At 43.3% G+C, this 17,669-nt stretch overlaps 1 protein-coding gene across 1 annotated transcript in view; it reads right to left on the minus strand.

Moving 5' to 3' along the window:
* Positions 1–631: 631 nt before the first annotated feature.
* The window catches only part of si:dkey-34e4.1 (carboxyl-terminal PDZ ligand of neuronal nitric oxide synthase protein), a 66,915-nt gene continuing 49,877 nt past the window's right edge, over positions 632–17,669 (minus strand). Inside the window, exon 11 of the mRNA XM_036528200.1 lies at positions 632–1,319. Within this exon, the coding sequence (XP_036384093.1) occupies positions 779–1,319 (541 nt within the window). The 3' untranslated portion in view covers positions 632–778. The remainder of the gene's footprint in view (positions 1,320–17,669) is intronic.

Below are 17,669 nucleotides of genomic sequence, written 5' to 3' on the forward strand. Positions count from 1 at the left end.
TTCACTGCTCCCTCTCTGACTTGACCTTTCCCTTCTTCATGACCTCCCCAGCTCTCCAGGGCCTGTGAGGTACAGCTTTATCTCAACATCAACATAATTCATAGGGTGAAACATTTAAAAATCACCAACAAAAAAGCTAAATTACAGTTCATCAATAGTCCAGATGTCCAATCACATTTTAAGGACACTGATGTGACTTGACATGTGTTGCAGCTAAAAATTGTGGGTCTTCGTCTCAGGTCCTCTAAACTATGCTGCTAAAAGTAAACTCATTTCTGCAATGGAATTCATTATTTTAGTCTCTAGTTATTCCTAGCTGCTAATAAATTATAGCTCATTGGTTATTTTCCATCTACAAAATACCTAGGTCCGTACATATGGCAATTACTTTGACACAGTGTATTAATGATCCCAGAGAATGGATGGATTAAGAAAATTGTCTTGTGCAAATAGGTGGTAATACACTGCCCTAGAATCTGAATGAAAGCGAGAGGCTGAACAGAACCAGAGTCACAGTGTGAATTCCATGGAAAGAAGTGTCTTCTCTTACCCTCACTCTCTGAGTGAATGCTCACAAGACAATAGGATTCAACAAAAATCATATCCATGTGGAAGGTTTTCATTAGGGCTATTAAGCTTATCATGGGGGTGTTGAGTTTTATTAAGCTTATCCCTTGTTCCTTGTTTATTATGTCAGTGGGAGCCAAGGTGTAGCCTGGGCAGGAGTGGAAGCGGCAAGGAAAACCTGGGTCTGTATTATCAGCCCCTGCCAGTCCCCCTAGCTGCGCTGTGGGATGCTGGAGTCCTCCGTGCTGGTGTCCAGCAACTCGTCCTCGGAGAAACTGATGTGGAGGCAGGTTTCGTTGACGGGGGAGGAGAAGGGCAGGGTGTGGTTGTAGCCTTCATAGTTCCTGACAGGGCTTGGGAGGAGCAAGGGGGCAGGGTTGCCTCTGTCCTCCAGGTGGCTGCTGCAGCTGCTGGAGGCAGAGAGCAGGGTGCCGGCATCCTCGAATGGGTCGTCCCGCTGAGGTGAGAGGAGGGACTTCTCCTCGGAACGCACACCGGAGTCCTCGCTGGCCGAGCAGGAGCCGCTCTCGCCATTGCTGAGGGTCAGGAAGTCGCAAGAGGAGAAGGAGCAGGGCGTGATGTCCGGGAAGGATGTGCTGTTGCCTAGGCTCGCCAGCCCATTCGCCTCAGTGGGTGTGGTCAGCGGCGTCGGCCTGGAGTCTGACTCCTGCCCTGGAGACAGTGTTCTGTTCGGTCGCTTGCGGTTCGTGGATGGGGGAGGGGGGATGAGCTTGGGTATAATCTGCTGAAACCTGTGAAACCAACAGACAAAGTGATATGTCTCATATGTCCACTTCCACTAAAACAAACAGCATGCTTTGGAAAATAAAGTCGGCAAGACTTTGTTTCCTCACCACGTTCCCCATTTCAAATTAAATCAACGTTGACCTGTCACTTTGTACCAAATAGTACAATTGCAGGACAGTTAACATACTTTTTTTGTTTTGGGATTTAAAATTCACATAACCCAATACAAGATGGTATTTTCAATGGATCGGGCATTTTTTGCTAACTGACAGGTCAAAGGTTTGATTTCCTCCATCTCCCTGACTGTGGTGCCATTCTTAAATCCAGCACCCAAGCTGTGCGTGTAAATGTGCGGTTGGACGGTGTGGGGGAGTGTAAGCGCATGCTCCTATTACAGCAGGGTGTGGAGAAGCCTGTCTGATTGCACTTATCTGAGGCACGCAGCCCCCCACTGCGACAGCGAGCTGCAGGCTTCCCCCGCTCATCAACAGCTTCCAATGCTGGTGCTAAAAATAGCTGCAATGCAGTCATCCCAGCCCTGGTCCCAGGCACCCCACATCGCTCACATTCTCTGAAACACAAGGACTGCTCCCCACTGCGCAGTCCTCTCCTTTCAGCCCATCGGCAGTCCATCTCCAAGCTGCACACCACTCCCCCCACCCCCCATCGCATTGAGAAACGCCTGAGATCCACGTGACCATGTGCTTGGCACAAAAAAAGGCCGCAAAATGCACACCTGGTCCTGTCCCTGCATCTGCAGTCAAGCAGAGGTCTCAGCGTTCGAGCTGTGTGTCTTCATTTACATCACGAGTTCATTTCGACCACATATTGCTTTCTTACAAATGTGAATCACGTACAGACAGATAGTTTCACAATGGAGGGCTTGTTTCAGCAAAAGCAAAACTGAGAAGCAAATCTCGTAGATGCAGAGCGCTCTAATCCTGCCGGTGCACGAATTCCCCACACAGACGGGCATGCCCTCTTTCTGATGTTGTTCTCTCGCTGTGTGGAGGTGTGCCGAGATCCAGAATGCCTGACAGGGAGCGTTCTTTATGGTGCAAGCTTAAGGGCGGTTCCTGTTTGAGAGCAGCTATCCTCTCCAATTTGCATTTCGCCTGAGTCGGCATTTCCATGCATTTTCAGAGCAGACAAATGGATCCTATTTCTCTCTCTCTTGCCAAATGCTAATTTGGGAATGGGGAGTGAGGGGACCAAATTGTGAGGAAATAAAAGAGCAGAAAGACGCCGTCTCATAAAATGTGATGAGCAGTGCCAATGGAAACTTCAGGGGTAAGACCTATGTATGTTGGGGGAAAAAATCCAGTTTCAGCCATACTCAGAGTTTCTCAATGCTACTCCTGGAGGCCCCCTGTTCAGCACATTTTCCATCTTGCCCTGCTCTACCTACCTGACTGAACTCATCAGTGGCACTTTTGATTAGCGGAGCACACCTTATTTAAGATTCAAGAATAGATAGAAGATATGCAGGATAGGGGGGCCTCCAGGAGTAGGATTGAGAAACACTGCTCTAGATGATGTGGAGGGTGTGGCTAAGGTGCTTGATTATTACAATACTTGCCCAAGGCAACACATAGTGGATAAGTAGGTCATGTTTGAAAATAAACATAACAAGTACTTAGGAAAGTAGCTCCTTATTTTTTTACTGTATATCACAATAGGCACCAGCTCTTTATACAGTGAAAGTTCAGAGATGTAACATTACAGATAGTCATAGCACAAGCTAAGTTCATTTGCTGTTCTTAGTAAATCACTGTAAACTCTTTTACTTTGCACATGAAAAGAACTGTGGCTTACATCAATGCATGGAATATAGGTGGTAGCATGAATGCACCTGAATCAATACGGTTCCTGTGCTTACACTTTAACGTCTGTTTTCTTCCATTGCATCTGCACTGCACTTGTATCTAATATGCTTCTAAACATCAAACATTGAGGCAATCTTGTTCTGAAATACTTAATGGTCCACCAGCTGGCTGTATGAACATGGAGACACTGGACACATGATAAAGTCCTCTTTTTTCCCTTAATGGTAAATTCAAATCAAAATTTCCTTTCCCTCCAATTAGGGTAAAAATAGTAATGACAGGGATGAGTGATCTGGTGACGACAAAGAAACACAGGTCAAGTGATTATGTTTCTAGTTCTTAAAAAGGCCACTGAAATAATTTCAGCCCATTCCCCTGTATGAGCTCAGCACTAATATAATGCAGAGGAGAAACAAAGGGAAATATACAGAGAAACCCTCTGATAAAGGAGTATTTACAGAGAAGCCCACAGATAAAGGGAAATCTACAGAGAAGCTCTTAAATAAAGGTGTCAAAAACTATGTTTGCAAGATCATCAGCCTGGTGCCACTATGCATTCCCACTGAGGTGAGGGAGGCAATTCATAGCTCACTAACAACGTTAGCAAAACCCAGGAGACAATGTTAAAAAGACATCAATATTCTTTGCTGAAAGATAACAGCAGCACATTTTGGTCGGCTGTGTGCCATTTGGTAGGAAATGAGCCGAGGTGTCTGTGGCTGTTGCTCTGTGTGTGTGTGTGTGTGTGTGTGTTGTACAGCAAGTTGGCAGGAGTAGAAACACCTGCTGAAAGATTGCCCTGAACAGCATGCCCTACTGACAGCAATGTTAATATTTCACTCCCTTACAGGGCAGATCACCCAAATCCTCCTGCAGCATCCCTGACCTTTTCAACCACTTTTTTCCCCGGTCTACATTTTCTACCAGAACCCAGCACAACCACGCAACCAGAACCCTGTGACTCCAGGAGTATATGCACTGTCTCTTTACAGAGCGCCAAGCTCTATTAGGACTCTCAACAAGCAGACTGCAAGTACTCTTCAAAAGCTGAGTGAGCTCGATATTAAATTAATATAAGCGTTAACACCCTAGTACTGGAAAACTTGAGTGTAAGGAAACAAAAGGGTGGCATTCAGTTTAGCAGGATAGCATTTAAGGCAGCTGTATTGATCAGGCATGTAGCTGTGAGTTTTACAGCACAGCCCCGCTGTTAGCGGCCAGCCCGGTGGAAGCGTGGCACACATGCATGTGCGTCAGACAGGGCACAGGTGGAGCGCGCGCATGCGTCAGTATACTCACATCCCATCAGGAGTATGAGACGGGGAGGCTAGAGCAGGAGGAGGAGAGGAGGAGCGGGGGGAGGGGAGCAGTAAAGCCGCATGTGTTCAGTGAGAGATACGCGTCGCCAATCGGCACGCTGCTTCCATCTGGTGCACTCCATGGGCCTGCGAGGTTGGGGGGGGGGGGTTCAGGGGGAGGGGAGTCGGGGGGGGGGGGGGGGGGTTGCTAGATTAGGAAGAGGATGAGCAGTAGGGGGGGCTCCTCGCAACTGCACCTGCACCAGAAAGAAAGGAGAGTGAGCCTCCATGTCCCCAACCTACAGCACAGTGCAGTGCAGTATGGTGTGTTATAGTATAGAGCTGTGTGTTAGTATAGTAACACAGTGTAGTCTGGTATAGTACAGCACAGTGGAGAAAAGTGCATGATTATAGTATAGTGTGCTGTAGTATATAACAGTATGGTACAGTGTAGTACCATTTTATATAGTCAAGGGCAGTACAACAGTGGAGTGCAGTGTGGTATAGTATGCTACAGTGTGGGGCAGCACATCATGATATAGAATAGTACAGAACAGTGTAGCACAGTAGAGTATTATGTAGAAAAGTGCAACATAGTGGAGAGTCGTCCAGTATTATCTATTATTGCAGTGCAATTTAATAATAGATAATACTGTAATATTATGTAGCGTAGTATTATGTGGTCAAGTGCAGTGCAGAGCAGTGCTGCATAGTGTCGTATTACACATCACAGTGTGATGCAGTATAATATAGTGAAGGTTGGTGCAGCGCTGCACAGTATACTGTAGTAAAAGGCAGTGCATAACACTGCAGTATAAAGTGTAGTAACATGCAGTGCGGCATAGTAGTGCTGTGTAACGTAGTAAACAGTGGCTAAAGGGAACAGGTTTTGTGGTCAGAGGTGTAAAGATGGAGGGGAAAGCAGGATGTAGGGAGTGGTGACAGGGTAGCGGTAGCAGGGACATTGGCTGGGAGGTGGAGGTGGGGGTGGGGGTGGTGCGAATGATGCTTGGATCCAGCCAGCTTAGGGATGTGAGTCTGGAATTAGCTGCATGGCCCTCCTGCACGTTATCCCATGGCACATGAGCTTCAGGTGGATTTTGACCCCAACCTTAGCATCAGCGTCCCAGATCTGGCAAGAACACACAACCAAGGGAGACGGCGTCAGCCGGTATCACGTTCCACCACCGTACGGCTCACAGCACACCGGACACCTGATATTTACAGGACACATATGCGGCGAATTCCACTGTAACAAACGAGACATCCGCGTATCAAGTCTGAATTCACACCAGGTGTGTCCTCACCGGAGGGGGTGCCAATCTGGTAGACTTGAAAGCGTCCAATAAATTACACCCACATTACTCCATACGACCATCGTAATAAAAAACGCTCCATTCTGAGGGAATGTCACTGCTTTCTTACAGATAAGAATCTCCATATTTATTCAAGCCCATTCAAATGGCTTTGATGGCAAATGCAGCTGCTGGATTCCCACAGGGTTTTGAACCTACAGACAGAACAGTAGTTACTGTAAGAACGCAAGACAAAAATGCCACACAGCTGCATCTCAGAATGAGAGCTGGCATACAAAATAAAAGCTATTACTAAAACATCATTGCTATAGTCAGTGTTTATCTCTATATATTCCCTGAAACCCTCCTTGAGACAGAAAATAGGTCAGACCTCTGCATTGCTTTCTTTTTTTACATGACGTACAAAACCCACTGCTCTAAGACACAGGAAACACACAAATCAGATCAAACAAAGAAATCAATAAAACCATCAAAAGGCTAATTCACTGCAGTCCATCAAGGTGGTCTTACACAGAATATTCACTCAAGTTCTGCACACAGTCTGCAGGAAAAACAGATCATCTGCCATCTCAGGTGATGACATCGCAGTGTGCGATTGGCTCCTGGATGTGTGGGTTTCAGAGCTCCTGACTGGCTGACAGTGACGGACCTGACTGGCATGCCAACGCAGAAGTACAATTAGACAGGCTATGTATGGGTGCTCTGGCCTTGCTCTACCAAAAACATGAAAGGGAGCCCTGCCGCAAAAACAGGGCAATAACAGTGGGAAATATTAGCCACTAAATCTCAACAAATATTTCCTTGAGGATCACACTACCTGGGCCAGAAACAGGTTTTTTGTTACTGTCAGTCATGATGTCTTTCTTGTGTGTCTACACACACCAGTGGCAGCTGGTGGTTGTAAAAGTAGGGGAGGAAGGAAGATGCGCTTAGTGAAGTTTGGTGGTGGTGGTGGTGCTGGTGGTGGGGGTGTTAGTGAGGGCATACGCAGGCATGTAAAACCCAGACACTTTTAAAGCAGCAGTAAGGAGTTTTGGTCTACAACTAGTGAGCTAACTACCTAAAAGACACAAAATACAACAACAGCACAGTAAGCACTGATAAAAAGTTTGATAGCATTCTAATTGGTGTCTTTTTGAGATATAGTTGGCAATGTTGTGCTGTGAAAGCAGTTCTTACATTTTCAAGGGGTGGTCTGACCACAGAACTACATAGTGCATAGCCTGGGTGGGGCGTAACAACCGTTTATAATGGACATCAATGGAGGCTTGGGGAGGTCGGACCTCTGTACAGTGATTTCAATTGCGGTAGGGGATGCTGTTGGTATTTTGACACAGAGAGGTGATTTTTGTGACTTGAAGTGTTAAAATAGTAATATTATTAACAGATTAATCTGTTAAATTTATGTGTATTTATTTTTCACTTGGAAGTTAATTTTTCTCTGAAATTTTAGGGACGATGGTCCTGCCTTTCCTCAATGGATGAGCCTCCTCTGTCACACACACAAACACACACAAAGCTCACTCATGTGTGGCCCATTATACACACATTCATTCATGCCCCTTCTACAATGTGTCTGTTTCCTCTGCCCCGCACCACTTGTGTACTTGACATGAACTTGTCTCTGTTGTGGACCTTTTCTGAGTAGTCAGTCGTTCTAGTGTTCTTTCTGAGAAAGCTGCATCTAACAGTGTCTACACACTGTGTGCTTTCCCAATTTCAGCTTGAGCCGTCTGGCTTAACTCTTGTAAATTCCATATTATTCAGGCAGGCTGCTGGCCAGCCGCTGCGTGTAACTGCATTTGGAGCTAACGCAATGAAGCGCTGGTGTTCCCCCACACCTGAGACACAGACTGAACTTTTCTTCCAATGAGCTGCCCCTCTCTGCCTCCTCTGAGTCACGTTTACAGCGGCTGGCTTGTGCTTCTCAGAAAGAGGGGGCTCCGTGCTGCAGAACAGCTGTGTGTCAATGGGGGAGCGCTGTAATTCATCCGGGGCCTGGCTGCACCACTCCACGCTGCAAAAACTGTGTGTAAATCCACTTGACACACATCTACAACCCCCCCCGCAATCCATTACATCGCTCTCGCAAGCTACGGCATCGTGCAATTAAATCAATGCCTTAACGAGCCCCTGCTGTATTGGGACTCGCTGACGCAAAATATAACTTCGTTACGTGCAGGGAAACACCTCCCTCAGGGAAAGCCAATATGGGAAATGGGGAAGAGTGGGAAGATATCTCGAAAGGATATCAGGAGAAAGAGGGGAAACACCGAACCCCATTTCCCTCACTGTCCTCTCTGTGGTTGGCATGAGGAGTCCTGTGGGTTTGACTCTTCGCCTCTGTGGAACTGAACTGGAGACAGATCCTCCCGACAAAGCCTGTGGTGATATGACTCAATGGGGTGCGTTTGCCTGCGTGTGTACAGTGTGCTTGTAAGTGTTCATTTACTGACCCCAGCCCAGGTGAGTGTAATGTTCACCACAACATGTGGACAAAATGTGTATCATACCTGTACAAGTGCATGACACCAATACATATATAGTGCATCTAAATAAGAATATGAAATCACTTTGCTTCCCCCTGGTCATAATATTTCAAAGACTTGAGCATAGTAATAACAGTGAGGTTATTTAAAGTGTTTTTAAAAAAACCAAAAACAAAAACTGCAAAACCGGATATTGTTTGCAATATGTCAGCCTGAGTGATATTACTGCCCTTTTGAGTGGGTTATAGCTACCGTGCAACAGTGAAACAGATTCATTTATTTAACACTGCACCCATCAATGTGAGAATTGATGTTCTCATATTTTGTGTGTGGGACTCAAAACTCTCAGTGCCCAGGGGAACAGGCAGGAATCACAGCAGTAAAAAGCTACTCAAAGCTGTAAATATTGATTTGCTTTGGAAATTTAGAAAGCAAAGCATATCCAAACGGCAAAGTCTGTCACTGGAGTGCAAATGGTTTGGTTCCGTAGTCGTTGTTGACTACCCTTCCAGTTTCATCACTACCACCACTGTGTAGTTTTATCACAATCTCTCATCATGGTTCTAGGTCTCTGAAGCCCCTTTCACACATGCACTGGATACCGGAGCGCATCCGGCCCTTAGCCGGAGGAGCTGTATGTAAGAACGCAAATGTCCGAATCAGTCGGACTGGACATGTGGCAGACTTCGTTCTGCCAGCTCCCTAGTAAAAAGTCCGCCTCATGTTGGAGTGAGCCCATGTGTGAATACAGCAGGCAACGTTCCGGAGAATGGGCTTGTGGGCGTGTTGACGTCATGTGACTGGCGTGAAACCAGAAGAATACAAACATCTGCCTCGTAGTCTTTTCTGCATGCCTGTATATTGCTTTCCACTGTTTCGTTGACATTGCGGATACGTCCAAATACATGCTTCTTTGAGTCCAATGATCATTAAAGAGATAGTTAGCTATAGTTATACTGCCAAAACTTGTCTCTTACGATGATCAATAATGTTGGTTAGTAGTTTATTATCTGGTTAGTAGCAAGCTAAGCTGTAGCTAAGTAATAGTGGTAGGTATAGTGAGATAGGTGAGCTGGTGACCTAACATTACATAGCGAACAACAAAAACTTACCTTCCTGTTGTAATAAATGTATAACTAATAATAAATTATGTGTACCGGTAGCACCATTTGGATGGCTATGTGTGATTTTTTTATAGGCTACCCAAAAGTACAATAGCTATGTTCGCCTTCTCCTCCTCTGTGCCACATTATGTGCCCGTACCACCGAAAGGTAAGATATTGAAAAGAAAACACGTCAACTCGCAAATGCTTTTCATGAACTCGTCAATACTTTTCCCTCGTGAAAATGCAAGTGGCGTCTAACTGGAAAATACCACGAGGAAATCTGGACGTTTCTAAACTTGCAATGATTTCAAGCGACAATGTAACATACTACAAATGTAATTATTAATGGTCGCATACTGGGTACTACACTGAAAAATAGCACGCAGTATACAGTATATACTTGTGTAGTATGCAGTACACAGTATGCAGTATGCGGTTTTGAATACAGCCACTGCGATTTCTTTTTGTGTACTTTTTGCGTCATGTCCTGCCTCCTGCACGCTCTACCCAGGCGCCACCCCTCACCTAAACCAAACCGGAATATTTCCTGTAGGTGAGAACGCATCTTTCACGGACAATCTCCTATTGTGTGCTACATGTGTGAAAGGGCAATTCTGGCCAAGTTCCGGACCTGATTCTCCGGACCTTGTCCGGTGTTCATATGTGAAAATGGCTTGAGAGGGATGTGGGGGGATTCAGCATAACCCTGCCACTCTTCACAGTCTGGATCTGTTACTGACTGCTGTCTGTGTGATACAGATCTGGTCAAAATCACTTAGCTCTTTTTCCATTGGTAATCATTCCAGTTCTCCAAAAGCTGGTGCTCTTTGGCCAGAGCCTTGCTCCTGTTCTCATAAAGCTGTCATTTTTTTTCTGCCCATTTCTCCTCTGAAAGTTTGCTCTGACTTGACAAAAACACTGTTTGCCAGACATCAACCCCATCTCTGATGGAAATGACGGTTGGAAGAAGCCAGCCATGGTGTTCCGTGGGTAGGTGTTTCTGCGGTTTGAGTCACATGCGAGGGGTGTGAGTGCCAGTGTTTTAGAGCAGCTGCCGGCTTTTGTATATAAACCATGCTGACTGCAGGTATGTCTGTAGACCCTGGGTTACAGGGGCTTCCTTTCCCCAGTAAAAACAACAGACCTCCCCTGTGCATGGTGCAGGTGGCTCAGATGTATTAGCGAATCAATGAATGTCTAACCAGACAAAAAGGTCAAGATCTTCTATTAACTGCTTTCAGATGAACTCCAGTGCGTGGGCAGGGGGGAGCAGATGGAGGAGGGGAACATTACACACAAGCAATTCCAGCCTGAGCCTCCTCTATATGTAGATCAATTGTACAAAACAAAGTAGCGTGGTAAGGGCTCCCTGTTTGTCAAGTCCGGTAGCTGTATTCATCCAACAGTGACTCTTTGGTGGATTTGCTGTCCTCCTGAATCTCAACCCTGAGTTCAGCCACCAAGCTCAGAGGGTCAGCAAAGGTGGTTCTACCATAGGCAGCAGACAACATCATGCAGAGAAGCCTGCTTTGGCAGAGACCTGCACCTCTCCCTGCACTGGGAATTCTAGGGGGTTCAGTTTTGCAGCACTGTTATTAACTGTATTAATCATGAACCCAAACAAGGCTTGGTTTACAGTGACTCTTCACTAGGGCTGGGCAATATAGCTGTCACAATATATTGAATAGCTATTTTCAGCGCAATAACAGCTATCCCTGGTATGTGGCATTAAGTTTCTTCCTGTATTTTTTTCCCTTTAGTCATATCTGATGCGGGAGCACACCTCCAAAGTTCAGTGAAATGCTTCCGGGGCAGAAAAATATCACTTGTATCTATACGTTGGTTAACTTACCTATTAGTGGGGCTGCTTGATTATGGCAAAAATCATAATCAAGATTATTTTGGTCAATATTGAGATCATGATTATTTAACAAGATTATTCACTGACTTTGGAAACATCATGCGTTTATTGAACTTAAAAAAAAACTTGTCTTTTCAACAGTGGATTTTCTTGAACTTTAAACCTTTCGCACGTAACTTATTTTTATGCTATGTAGCGCGTGTGTTACGTTACATGGTTCATTATGTTTTCAGTAGCGTTATTAAGCTTATCATAGTTTTCAGTTAGCATTTGCTATATTTTTAACAGTATATCGCTGTTTCCTCAAAGCTAAAATTAGCTAGAATTTTTCCAATCTAGTGTTCTAATTGCACCGGTTTTAGCATACGCGCTAAACAGCAAATCACACCAGTGTGACCGTACACACAAAAAGGTTAAATATATATCAACTGAAAAACAAATAAAAAATAAATGTAAAAAAATGATAAATAAATAAATTATTATATATATGCTGTTGCTGTGATATCAACATTGAATAGATACGAGTGGCATTTTTTCTGCCCTGGAAGCATTTCACATGTCCTCGGAAAACTGGAGGTGTGCTCCCGCATCAGGTATGACTAAGGGGAAAACAATACCGGAAAAAACCTAATGCCACATACCGAGGATAGCTGTTATTGCACTAAAAATAGCTATTCGATATATCACAACAGCTATATCGCCCAGCCCTACTCTTCACACTATGATATATGGTAACACTGAGCACAGGAACTGATCCTTGTCACCATGTGACCTTTAAGTAATCTCTCACCATCACGCTGGCTATCTGATCAATTACTTATTTTTTATTTATTTATTTTTTTTGCTTGGAATTAATTTTTGTTTTTGAAATACTAAATCTACCTTCCTGGGTCAAGAGTTCATAGGCGTGCCCTCCTTCATAATGCTGCAATGCATTCAGGGCTTAACGGGGTCTAAAAATGGTAAACGCTCTCACTCTGAAACGTCTGTGTCCTAAATAGACACAGGGGTGTGGTTTACACGATGCCGTTGGCAATGTAAGCTTGCAGTCTGCCACTCCAGCTGAACTTACGATATGCCATCTGAGAAACAAAAACTCTGCAAGCTGGCGCGTGCTTTGTAATGCATAGCAAACACTGTTTTAAAAGACTTCTCACAAAGCCATCATGGTTATGCTGTGAGAAAATTAAAGCCTGGTAGAGTGACTGCTTTAAGAATTATAAATGACGCTTAGAGGAGCTAGCCTTTTTTGACTATTCTTGTCACATCCAATTAAACTGTCCCTGAGACTTATTTTCAAATACCTAGGGGAAATGGAGGTAAGCTGAGGAGGTAAGAACTCCCACCCCCCTTTATCATTTTGTCTTCATGTGGATGCTACCAGGCCACAGTTCTCTGTTGAATGAACAGGTCACAAGAGGCACACTTGGAGAATTTGTTCCACAGATATTTTTAAGGTTTTGAAAGTAAAATTACAACACTTTTCTTGGAAGTCACTTGCACCCACTTGTATCTCACTACATAAAGATTGCTTTTGGCAATGGGCCTGTTTATGTCCTAAATATGTAGCTGTGAGCAAGTTTTACAGGTTTCAACAGAAAAGTCAAATCATAGCTCCCACAAGGTGAAAAGAGGTTAAAAAACAAAGCACATCTAAGTGAGGAAACAAGTCCAGGCATCTTATGTAATGATGGCAAACTGGATGCGAACTTCGTAAGAATAGCACAATCTGATTCTCAATTTGATGACAGTAACCCAACAGTAATGGAACCGGGGAGAAAACTATCGGGAAAATCACAGGAAAGGCCAAAATGCACCTAGACTTGGAACTTATTACCACCTTGACAGGCCAGGTGGTAATGAGTTCCATGGAAAATTCAGGAATGAATGAATGCATGAACCAAGCAAGTAAGGAAGGCCTATATCTGCCCTCAGTGCTGGAATTGTTTTTACTGAAATCAAACATTGTGAAAAAAAATCCAAAAACGCTCATTAGGTGGTGGGACAGCTTGCAAGAACAAGTGTTCACCTTCAATTTGGTGAAATGAGATGCCAAACAGACAGACTTCAGATAATTAGGTCCAGCGACTTTGTTAACTTTTGGTGTCATTTTTCACTTTTTGACACTTTTGTTCAAAATTACTTGCAGTACCCCACTTTCATCACCTAGGGGGCGCTTGACTTGATGGTGAAAAATCATGTCATTTTTAACTTTTATGCTTGCAATCTTTAAATGATTCCCTGTAACTTTTTTTAACTGTCAAAATGTCGCTTTTATTAAACCTAGCGTTAAAAATGATGTCACTTTTCACTCATTCTCTTATTCATTTTTTACTTGTAAGGTTGAACTTGTAATTCATCACCGTATTTTTTCTTCACCAGTCAAAATGTCACTTTTAATTCATGCTCCTACTCAGTTGCACTTGCACTTGTACTTGACCTCTGAGGGGGAGCAAGTGCAAGGTACAAAGCTTGTGTTAACTGTTTTAACAATGATGTCAAATTTCACCTAAATGATCCTTTTCTTATGTCAGTTAAAAATGACATCATTTCATATAAAATCATGCTTTTCTTAAACATTTTAGATATCGGTTTTAAGAAAAACATCAAGTTTTAACAAAATGATCCTTCTCTTAATATTAAGAATGACACCAAATTTCATGTGAAATGATGCTTTTTTTCACGCACAGGAAGTGACACTTAGTCATTTCACAGACCAGTGCCCGCGTAGATACTACACATCCTGCAAGGGTTGTGCAAGGGCTTTTGACTCACAAGTCAAATCTTTGCACGCTCACTGCGACCGAACCGAATGTTCAACCGAGAACAAACGAACGTTGTTGGACTCGGCTCGGTCGGACATTCCAAAATGTCTGACGGACGCGCTTTTCGGATATGCGGTAGAGGGACCCCGGAACTTCTCGGCCGTATATTTTGGGGCACCTGCCTTCCCCCGTTCTCTCGGGAGAGGCCGTCAAACATCGGGACGTCCTATGGGAAATTTAAATGGGACTGTTGTGCAAGCTTTGTAAGTTCACGGATGCCAAAGGGAAAGACGTATGGCTCTCAAACTCGGCATGCGTGCTCTCTAGCCACGGGAGATGACACCCGTAAACGATCGAGACCGTGCTCCACTCTGGTCAATTTTGGCAAATTTTTCAAACCGTTCCTGTAGGCAACGGTCAATGGTCAATGGTAGGCCTCCGTGTAACGTTTCTCCCTGCAGATATTGGAAGCGAATGAGCTAGGGCTCCCAAACTCGGCACGCGCGATCTCTAGTGATGGGAGAACACACCCGTAAACAATTGAGACCGTGCTGCACTCTGGTGAATTTTGGCAAATTTTTCACATAATTACTGTAGGCAATGACAAGTCAATGGTAGGCCTCGATGTAACATTTCCCCCTGCGGATATGGGAAGCAAAGGAGCTAAGGCTCCCAAACTTGGCATGCGCGCTCTCTAGTGACAGGAGAAGACACTTGTAAACGATGGAGACTGTGCTCCACCCTGGTGAATTTTGGCACATTTTTTTTCTAGAAGGTTGGAGCTACTTAAATTCACTGTCACTAATAGGGACAACAGCAACTACATTACCCAACATTCTCAGCATTTTCCCTCCTTTTTTTTTTTTAAACCGATCACAGGTAGATGTGTGTTTCCCCTTCAATGCCACATGGATATCCAACCCCAGCCAAGAAAATGTTTTATCAGAAATAAGAATGACATTGTTCCACATAAAATGAAGCTGGTCTTAACTGATTGAAGAATGATGTCAAATTTCACCTAAATGAAGCTTTTCTTATGTCAGTTAAAAATGACATTGTTTCATATAAAATCATGCTTTTCTTAAATGTCTTAGATACTGGTTTTAAGAAAAACATCAAGTTTTACCAAATTTTAAATGATTTTGATCGCAAGTTTAACAAATGTTAAAATCGTCAAAAATGACATTGTTTCTAATAAAATGATGCTTTTCCTAAACATCTGAGTTAAGAATGATGTCAGATTTCACCTAAATGATCCTTCTCTTAATATTAAGAATGACGTCAAATTTGACCTAATTGATGCTTTTTTCATCATTTTAAAATGATTGTAACCTCAAATGTTAATATTGTTGTCAAAATGACCTCGTTTCTCATAAAATGATGCTTTTCTTCACTCAGTTAAGAATGGCGTTAAGTTTCATATGAATGACGCTCTTTTTCATGCACGCGAAGTGACACTTGGACTGTTTCGCAGACCAGTGCCGACTAAGACACTACACTTAGTGTAGGCAGAAGTAAGCTGTCATCATTCTTAAATGAGTTTGACCTCAAATGTTAATATTGTTGTCAAAATGACATTGTGTCTCATAAAATGATGCTTTTCTTCATTCAGTTAAGAATGACGTCAAGTTTCATATGAATGATGCTTTTTTTCACGCACGCGAAGTGACACTTAGTCATTCCACGTGAAAGTTGACAAAATTAAAGCAATAAGAAACAGAACATTTTATTTAATGAAGTCATTAATATTTAAACTGTAAATTGAAAAACTGAAATGTTAGTTATAAGACTGCAAATTTAAGATTGGAATCAGTGTTCACCTGTGCTCACATGCACCAAATGGTGGATGAAAATGTAATTGAAATTTAACAAAGGTGTCAAGAAATTTAAAAAAAGTGAAGTCCCATTGACTTAACATTGCGCTAGGGACCAGGTCGGTATAAAATCCCATCAATTGATGCAATTATTATTGGGCTCAATGATAAGTATATATAAGAATTGTGTCAAAACTTTAAGAAAAGTATCGCTGGACCTAACCCTAACCCTAACCCTAACCCTAAAGAGGTAGCCATAAGAAGTTAACTTTGCTAATCACATTTTGTTAAAGTACACAGCTACACATTCATTTTTTAATCTTCCTTCAGTTTTCATAATTTTTACATAACATTAGAATTAAATCAGGGTAAGAGGGCCATGGTGTTCAAGATACACCAATGAACTTTTTGAGATTAGTGATTTTTAGTATGGGTAATAGAAATGTTTTCAAACACCTGACACATGGGGTAAAACTCAGTCAATAGATCCATTTTGTTCTCAATGTTTAATCAAACAAACTGGATGCACTGGTTCAACGTACTCAATTAGTACGCTTAACATAAGTAAGCTTAACTCTTGACACAAGTAACTGCAAGTATGTTGGAAAAGAACCAGTATCTACAGTATTTCTCTCTGTACCATGGCTACTGTGTTAGAGTCTGTTATAAGGTACAGAGAACACTCACCCATCATGCTTGTACAGCACACTTTTTCTTTTAACTTAACAAAAATCAATCAAATAAAGACTCAGCTGGCCCATCTCCTCCATTGCCCTTTTGAAAACTTTAGATTCACTCCATGTTCTGACTGGATAAATAAAGAAATATAAGATTAAGTGCTGAAACTTTTTCACACAATAGCATTGTCTGACCCTTAATCCTCTTGAGATGCTATAACTGAGTGCTTAATACTACTACTCAGTTGTGTATTTTTCAAGGATGCAAACTGAGCTGTCTTCAGTCAACATGAAACATGATCTTAAAATGACAAAACTAAAAACTTTGTCAATATATAGTAAATCATGGGCAGAGCTAAAAAAACAAACAAACAAAAAACAACCACAAAAAAAAAAAAAAAAAAAAAAAAAAAAAAAACTTACATTTCACAAGCCCTCAATCTTTTTTTTTTAAATAAAATTTTTAAATATTTGGCAGGCAGCTCAGAATAACACATGGTAGTATTTGCTGTACATCAGTCATTCCTGATGTTATCTTTCCCTGTGACACTAAAGTAAAGCTGCAAAAGGCTTTACACTAAAGACAGAGGGAGAGAGGTGCCCTCCACTAAACACAGAGGGAGAGAGATGCCCCACACTAAACACAGAGGGAGAGAGATGCCCCACACTAAACACAGAGGGAGAGCAGTGCCCCACACTAAACACAGAGGGAGAGCAGTGCCCCACACTAAACACAGAGGGAGAGCAGTGCCCCACACTAAACACAGATGGAGAGCAGTGCCCCACACTAAACACAGATGGAGAGCAGTGCCCCACACTAAACATAGATGGAGAGAGGTGCCCCACACTAAACACAGAGGGAGAGCAGTGCCCTCCACTAAACACAGAGGGAGAGCAGTGCCCCACACTAAACACAGAGGGAGAGCAGTGCCCTCCACTAAACACAGAGGGAGAGCAGTGCCCCACACTAAACACAGAGGGAGAGCAGTGCCCTCCACTAAACACAGAGGGAGAGCAGTGCCCCACACTAAACACAGAGGGAGAGCAGTGCCCCACACTAAACACAGAGGGAGAGCAGTGCCCCACACTAAACACAGATGGAGAGCAGTGCCCCACACTAAACACAGATGGAGAGCAGTGCCCCACACTAAACATAGATGGAGAGAGGTGCCCCACACTAAACACAGAGGGAGAGCAGTGCCC

The sequence above is a fragment of the Megalops cyprinoides genome, chromosome 5 (assembly GCF_013368585.1).
Source record: "Megalops cyprinoides isolate fMegCyp1 chromosome 5, fMegCyp1.pri, whole genome shotgun sequence".
Lineage (NCBI taxonomy): Eukaryota > Metazoa > Chordata > Actinopteri > Elopiformes > Megalopidae > Megalops > Megalops cyprinoides.